This window comes from Lactuca virosa, chromosome 4, assembly GCF_052849685.1.
Source record: "Lactuca virosa cultivar CGN04683 chromosome 4, Lactuca_virosa_CGN04683_v6, whole genome shotgun sequence".
In the NCBI taxonomy this organism is placed as follows: Eukaryota; Viridiplantae; Streptophyta; class Magnoliopsida; order Asterales; family Asteraceae; genus Lactuca; species Lactuca virosa.
Window position 1 is genome coordinate 119,096,072 of NC_136429.1, and position 7,686 is coordinate 119,103,757.

General features: G+C 39.8%; 1 protein-coding gene across 1 annotated transcript; it reads left to right on the top strand.

Annotated features, from left to right (window-relative positions):
* Positions 1–4,521: 4,521 nt before the first annotated feature.
* On the top strand, positions 4,522–6,245 carry LOC145104953 (uncharacterized). Its single transcript, XM_079042110.1, has 3 exons — positions 4,522–4,633; positions 4,718–5,766; positions 5,994–6,245. Exons 1-3 carry the CDS (start codon positions 4,522–4,524, stop codon positions 6,243–6,245), a joined length of 1,413 nt encoding a protein of 470 aa, XP_078898236.1.
* Positions 6,246–7,686: the final 1,441 nt, after the last annotated feature.

Genomic DNA, 7,686 nt, shown 5'->3' on the forward strand with positions numbered 1-7,686 from the left:
CTCCGAGCGGGCCCCCTTGGTTAGAAGAAAACGCCTGACACTTCCAAGAAAAACACCCCTCCGGTCACCAACCAAGGAAGTTTGGGATCTTCGGGACTCCAGGATTCGACTGCCTCAGTCACTACTGCAGAACTCTTTGCTATGATGAGGAAAACGACGCAACAAGTGACCTAACAACAGTAGGAGAATAGATCACTGCTCGGAGAAGTGGAGAGGATGAAGGAGGAATTTCAGAAATCCCAAAAAACAGCGCCCACAGTCGTACAACCAAGGATCCTGAACTTCGATAATGCAGGATCATCTGAAAATCACCAAAAGAACACGGTTCCTACCACTGTGACGTTATCCTGGGGGACAACTATGGACAACCGAGCATCTATGATCAATGATCTCAATGAGCCTTTCAACATTACTAGAAACTTTGATTCTTGTAACTTCTTAAACTGTAATACTATTAATACTAACTATACTAATATTGATGCAAGAATAACTCCAAACATGGCTAGGGAACTTCAACAGTTGAGACAAATGATCTCAAGTGTACCCGGGGTGGTCCAACCCATACCAGAAGCATCTCCAACAAGTCACAGGATCTCGAGATTTGCTCCTGCGATAGCCGATACCGAAGTTCCTATGCGCTTCCAAACTCCTATCATGAAGCTTTACGACGGAACTACGGATCCTGAAGAGCACATAGCACAATATCGAGAAAGGATGGAGATCATTCCCATCCTAGGGAAATTGAAGGAAGCTTGCCTATGCAAAGGCTTCCGTTCGACCCTTATAGGATCATCTCTCAAATGGATGCTAAACGTTCCCCCATACTCTATTACTTCATTTTCACAATTAGTCAATATTTTCAATAACCAGTTTTCTTGTAGCGAGAACTTCGAGAAGATCACTAATGATCTCTATCGAGTGGTTCAGGATCCTAAGGAAAGACTTAGGGATTTTTTTAATAGGTTTGGCAGGGAAGCTCTAAGCATCCCCAAAATCGACACGACTACTGCTCTAAAGGCCTTCAATATGGGACTAAGGAAGGATTCACCCTTCTATGAAGACCTTGTGATGACCCCGTGCAAAAGATTTGACGAAGTCAGGTGCCGGGCATTGAGGTTCATAAGGCCTGAAGAGGATAAAGAAATCCAGAAGAGAAGCAACTCTATGAGTCAATATGAGAATCCCAACAGGAAGGTTGAATCCTCGACCCGAAGATCCTACAAATCGAAGTCCTATTCCAAACCGGATCATCACAGGTTCAATGCCCTCGAAGATGAAGGAGAAGAAAAGGAACTTCCTAAAATCAATGACTATTGTTTTTCTGTGGATGTCTCAGGTATAATTCATGCTATGCAGGATCTCGGAGACAAAGCAAGATGGCCGAAGAAGGATAACAAGTCCACCAGTTTGAAAGACAAGTCCAAATGGTGTGTGTTGGAACCTGAAAGTGAACCTCTAGCAATCTCTAACCTGTTGAAGTTCCGAAGTCAGTCTCAGTTCCGAAACAGAAGTTGGTGCGAAGTAAGTGTGCAGTCCGGAACAATAGTTTAAGTCCGGATGAGAAGACAAGATTGTGTGTTAGTGTTCTGAAGCAAATGAAGGCATTCCGGATTGGATGTTATGTCCAGAATGATAACTTGTCTGAATCAATGTTTTGTCCAGATGTATGAATGATATTTGTCACTTAGCTTGATTTAACTTGTCATAGGACTTAGTCTCTTTTGTCAAACACGGATAACCAGAGTGTCAGAAGTAACTCTATTATCCAGTCCTATGTATGTAACCAGTTAGTACGATGTATCATGTTCTCCTATTTATAGGAGCATTCAATGTTGAATCAGGTGACTGATTTTTAAAAACATATCTAGATATATTTCAGTTTACTTCACTTTCTAAATTATTCTCTCAAACATTTTTCGTTTTCTTCATTTATTGTCTTTACTTTGATCATTGTCTTGACTCTTCATTAATATCTTGAATGCTTTGTTGATTGCATTAACTTAGGTTAGAATATTCCCTTGTATGAAAAGCATATTCCCTCCACTAGTATATAAAGTGGAGGTGATGGTCATTTGTTTAGTTAGTGTTCACTATGTAGACTTTGTAATTTAGAGAGAGTGTGGTGGGATCTCTCCCACTAAGGGAGAGTTATCTATCCCAACCCATGAGTGTTCATGTAATATTTTATATCTCTCTATTTATCTACTACAGTTTTACTCACATATCTTGTTCATCATGTTCATACACGATTATCTTCTTGGTAATATCTTCCGAACCGATCTAATCGACAAAATGGGAACCTACAGTGTGCTTACCACAAAGACTCCGGTCACCTGATGGAGGACTGTATAGCCCTAAGAAAAGAAATCAGATACCTTCTTAGCAAGGGACACCTCAAAGAGATCCTCAGGAGAAAAAGAGAAAAATCCAAGGAGAATAGCCAGGATGGTCACAAGATCCCGGAAAAACCAGGATCTCCGCCCCTAACTCTAACATAATTAATGTTATCTCAGGAGGATCTAACATCTGTGGTTTTCTTATTCTCATGCTAAAAGACACGCCAAGGTCTCTAAAATAGAAAAGGAAGATAGACCACAAAAGAATACCATGATTAGCAGTGAAAAGGAAATCACATTCGACGAGACGAACATGGAAGGGATTCAGGATCCTCACCATGACGGACTCGTGATAACACTGTACATGGCCAACCATTTTGTCAGAAGGATCCTTGTTAGCGGAGGATCCTCGGTCAACATCGTACTCCTAGATGCACTAAAAAGGATGAACATCCTAGAATCAGAGATAATCAAGAGATCCTCTGTCCTCATAGGATTTAGCGGGGAAATAAAACACACGATTGGGGAAATAAAGCTACCAATATACATAGAGGGGGTAAACGCTATACCAAATTTCTGTGTTATTGACACCTTATATTCTTATAATGTGATACTAGGTAGATCGTGGATCCACGAGATGAAAGTGGATCCATCAACATATCATCAGTGTGTAAAATTTCCTACTTCATGGGGAACAATAAAGATCATGGGAGATCAATAAGAATCGAAAGAATGCTATAAAACCTCCATGAAATCTACGAACAAAACTCAGCAAGCATAACAATTAAGCCAGGGGGCACGACATGTTCTAGAAACGAAGGAGCAAGATGTGAAAGTAGTTCCCCTGGGCATCAAGGATCCTGAAGGTAAAGTCCTCATAGGATCCTCAATGCCTGAGCAAATGAAGCAAGATCTGTTAAACTTCTTATGAACTAGAAGCAAGACATTCGCATGGAAACACGAAGATATGAAAGGTATAGACAAGAGTATTATCACTCACAAATTAATATTGATCCTTTTTTCAGACCAATACACCAAAAGAGAAGGAAGTTTACACCTGAAAGAAATCAGATCATCCAAGAAGAAGTAGAGAAACTCCTCAAGACAGGAATGATCAAGGAGGTGAAGTTCCTAAGATGGCTAGCTAACGTGGTTGTTGTACAAAAGAAAAACAGCAAATGGCGAATATGCGTACACTACACGGATCATAACAAGGCTTGTCCTAAGAATCCTTTCCCTCTACCACATATTGACTCTATGATAGATGAAACAGTCGGCCACAAACTCTTAACCTTCATGGATGCTTCAACAGGATTCCAACAAATCCAGATGGAACCATCCGATCAAGAAGATAGGGCGTTTATAACACCAACAGGTATATATTGTTACACTGCAATGCCTTATGGTCTTAAAAATGCAGGTGCAACATATCAAAGATTGGTGAATCGGATGTTTAAAGACAAGCTGGGGGACACCATGGAAGTCTATATTGACGATATGGTGGTAAAGTCAATGAAAGATGAAGATCATCTCAGGGATCTTAAAGAAGCATTTGACATCCTAGACGAATACAATCTGAAGTTGAATCCACTCAAATGCCACTTCGGGATGAAGTCGGGCAAGTTCCTTCGATATACTGTAACCAAGAGAGGAATAGAAGCAAGTCTAGAGCAAATTCAAGCAATCATCAAGCTGAAACCTCCATCTTCAACAAAAGACATCTAAAGGCTTACCGGAAGGGTAGCGGCACTCAACAGGTTCATTTCAAGATCCTCAAAAAGATGTAAACCCTTCTACAATATCTTAAAGAAAAACAAGAGGTTCAAATGGACTGAAGATCACGAAAAAGCTTTTCAAGAACTCAAAAAATACTTGAGTTCAGCGCCATTACTGGTAAAGCATATAGATGGGGAACCACTTCTCCTCTACCTCTCAGTATCCTCAAGCGCGGGAAGTGCTGTCTTAGCCAAGGATCTTAACGGAGACTGCCATCCTATCTACTATGTAAGTAAAAGTCTACTATGTAAGTAAAAGTCTCCTGGATCCTGAAACCAAGTACTCCCACCTCAAAAAATTAATTCTCGCCTTAGTAAATGCTTATACTAAATTAAGACATTATTTCGAAACACATACTATACATGTAAAAACTAATTATCCTATTAAGAATGTCATGAGAAAAACAGAAATGTCAGGAAGGATGGCAAAATGGTCGGTGAAGTTAAGCACGTTCGACATCAGATATGAACCAAGATCCGCCATAAAGTCACAAGCATTAGAAGACTTTGTGGCTGACTTTAGTGATGATCTACAAAACGAAGTAGACATGGAAGCCGAACAACTCCTAGAAGATGAACACTTGGGAAAATGGACACTGTTCACAGATGGAGCTTCAAATCAAAATAGAACAGGGCTAGGGATCATACTAAACTCACCACAGGGGGACATCCTACCCCAGGTAGTTAGTTGCGAATTAAACACCACCAATAACGAAGCAAAATACGAAGCACTCATCATGGGCCTACAATTAGCTAAGGATCTTCAAATCAGGGATCTTCAGGTATTTGTTGATTCTTTATTACTAATTAATCACTTTAATGGATATTATACACTGAAAGGTGAAACATTAGCACTATATCTGGAGATCCTCAAAAAATTAGCTTCCGATTTTGAGAAATTTAACCTAACCCAAGTTCCCAGAGAAGAAAACACAAAAGCAGACGCATTAGCCAACTTAGGATCCTCCCTTGGGATCCCGCCAGAAACGAAGATTCCTATAACCCACATAATAACCCCAGCCATAGAAACCCTCTCCGACAAATCCGAAGATCCTGAACAACTAACTAGCGTAGCAGCTATTGAAGATCCTGAACCTCAGATCCCTCATCAAAGGGACCCCGACGAACTGGATCCTCAAAGAAGCCCACGATCATGGACCCAAAACACTATGGAGTATCTTCAAAATGGCACGATCCCAACAAAAGAAAAAAGCGAAAGATCATTCAGAACAAGAGTCTCAAGATTTGTGATAATCCAAGGTAAACTCTATAAAAAGTCCATGGCAGGTCCGTACCTTAGATGCTTGGAAGATCCTGAAGCTGCAAAAGTCTTGAAAGACATACATGAAGGAGATTGTGACACTCATACTGGGGGCAGATCCTTATGCTCCAAGATACTAAGAAAAACATACTACTGGCCGACCATGAAGAGAGATTCTTTTCTACATGCTCAAAAATGTTATGCTTGTCAAATACATAGCAACATCCTACATCAACCAACAGAACCTCTACATCGTATTATCTCTCCATGGCCATTCATGAAATGGGGAATGTATATAGTGGGAGAATTACCAATAGCTCCAGGGGGAAAAGTCTTCATGCTGGTGATGACTGATTATTTCTCAAAGTGGATCGAAGCTGAAGCCTTTGTTCAGGTAAGAGACAAAGAGGTAGTATCAATCATTAAACGTAATATCTTGACTAGGTTCGGGATCCCGACTGAGATCATATGTGACAACGGATCCCAATTCAGAAGCAAAAGGACAAGATACTTTTTCACAAGTTGGGGAATCAAAATGATAATGTCCACTCCTGTCCATCCCCAAGCTAATGGTCAAGCAGAATCTAACAATAAAATCATAGTAAAGGATTCGATAAGAAGAAGGGAAGATGGGTAGAAGAGCTTCCTTTCGTCTTATGGGCAGATAGGACTACTTCTAAAGTAGCCACTGGTCAGGCCCCCTACTCTTTGGTGTTTGGGAAAGAAACAGTAATCCCCACCGAAGTAGTGATCCCAACGGTAAGATACTTGCTGCAATGTCAAGAGAATAACGACAGGATCATAGCACAGGATCTTGACACTATTGACGAACTCAGAGATCTTGCCAAAATATGCATTGTTGCTCATCAATAAAGGATCACCAAAGCTTACAATAAGAACATAAAAGTGAGAAGGTTTCAAATAGGCGACTTGGTATTAAGGAAAACATTCCAAAACACCAAGGATCCCAGTGCACGAAAATTAACTCCTAAATGGGAAGGACCATATCTCATAGACGTTGAGGCATGAAAAGGAGCATATTGGCTAGCAACACTCGAAGGAAACATTCTGCCAAGAACCTGAAATGCTATACACATCAAAGCATACTACATGTAAGTAGAGTCGATTAATCCATAACGAAACCAAGGTACACATGTTCCTTACCTTGAAATTTTCATCGTTACTTACTTTCTCCTCGATTACATTACTAACTTAAGCATCAGAGGGGCGTTATCTAGACTGACGTCCACCCCTAGCTAACGTTTTCTATGCAGAACAACGTGCAACTAAGGATCTCCATAAGTAATGCTCCTAAAATGAAAGGACCCTCAGGGTTGAAGATCCTTAAATATAAGGATCCGCCGGATCCTAAAATATAGGGATCCTCGATATTGAAACATAAGGATCTTGACCCACAAAGATCTTAGCATCTTATCACTTGAGAAACTCCATTATATCAATGGTGTAATCTTTAAACTATCATATACATACGCTAGATACTGATCATCTCTCCTACGCTTAAGGGTACTTAAACCCTTCTAAGGTTTAAAGATCTAATTAACTCTTTAACACGAATTAAGGTTTATACGCCTCGCTTTAATGCACCATATCTAACTATGGCATACAGATAAGGGGATCATTTCACGATTCAGTGGCTTGGCAACGCTCTTATCTTTGAACATAAGTTAAGATCCTTAAGGTTTATAACATTTTCATGTTATCAAAAAATTGGGATCCTACCCTAGAAGTCACACAAGGTTTATAACATTTTCATGTTATCACACGTTGAGATCCTACCCCAACGATTACTTAAGGTTTATAACGTTTTCATGTTATCATAAGTTAGGATCTTACCCCCGAAATAACATAAGAATCATAACATTTTCATGTTATCATAAGTAAGGATCTATCCCATGAATTATATCACAAGTTGGGATCCTCCCCAGTATATAACATTAACTTGTTATCCATTGAGCCTATGGTGTTACACAATAATTTTTTCAAAGTCTATAACCTAAACGGGTTGTCCTAAGGAGGGATTTCCCCTGTATGATCTAGGATCCTCATCTTTAAGGATCCTCATCAACAAGGATCCTCATTATTAAGGATCCTCGTCCTTATGGATCCTCACCATTAAGGATCCTCATTGGTAAAAAGCCTCATTATCAATAGTGAACCGAAGTTCTCTCCAAAGTTGAGATTTATCCTCAGTAAATTTCAAGGTTGAAGGACTTACAAAGCTTAAGGAAAAACTTGGAGATAATCAGGTTCCATCTATCCTTATTCTTAGATAACTCTAGATAAAGTTTAAGGA

Bases quoted from the DNA above. Each gene is read 5' to 3' on its own strand.
- LOC145104953 (XM_079042110.1), top strand. From the start codon at position 4,522: ATGTCAGGAAGGATGGCAAAATGGTCGGTGAAGTTAAGCACGTTCGAC. The intron at 4,634-4,717 runs GTGATGATCTAC...CACTGTTCACAG, and splicing joins AGACTTTGTGGCTGACTTTA to ATGGAGCTTCAAATCAAAAT. The intron at 5,767-5,993 runs GTAAGAGACAAA...TTCGATAAGAAG, and splicing joins AAGCTGAAGCCTTTGTTCAG to AAGGGAAGATGGGTAGAAGA.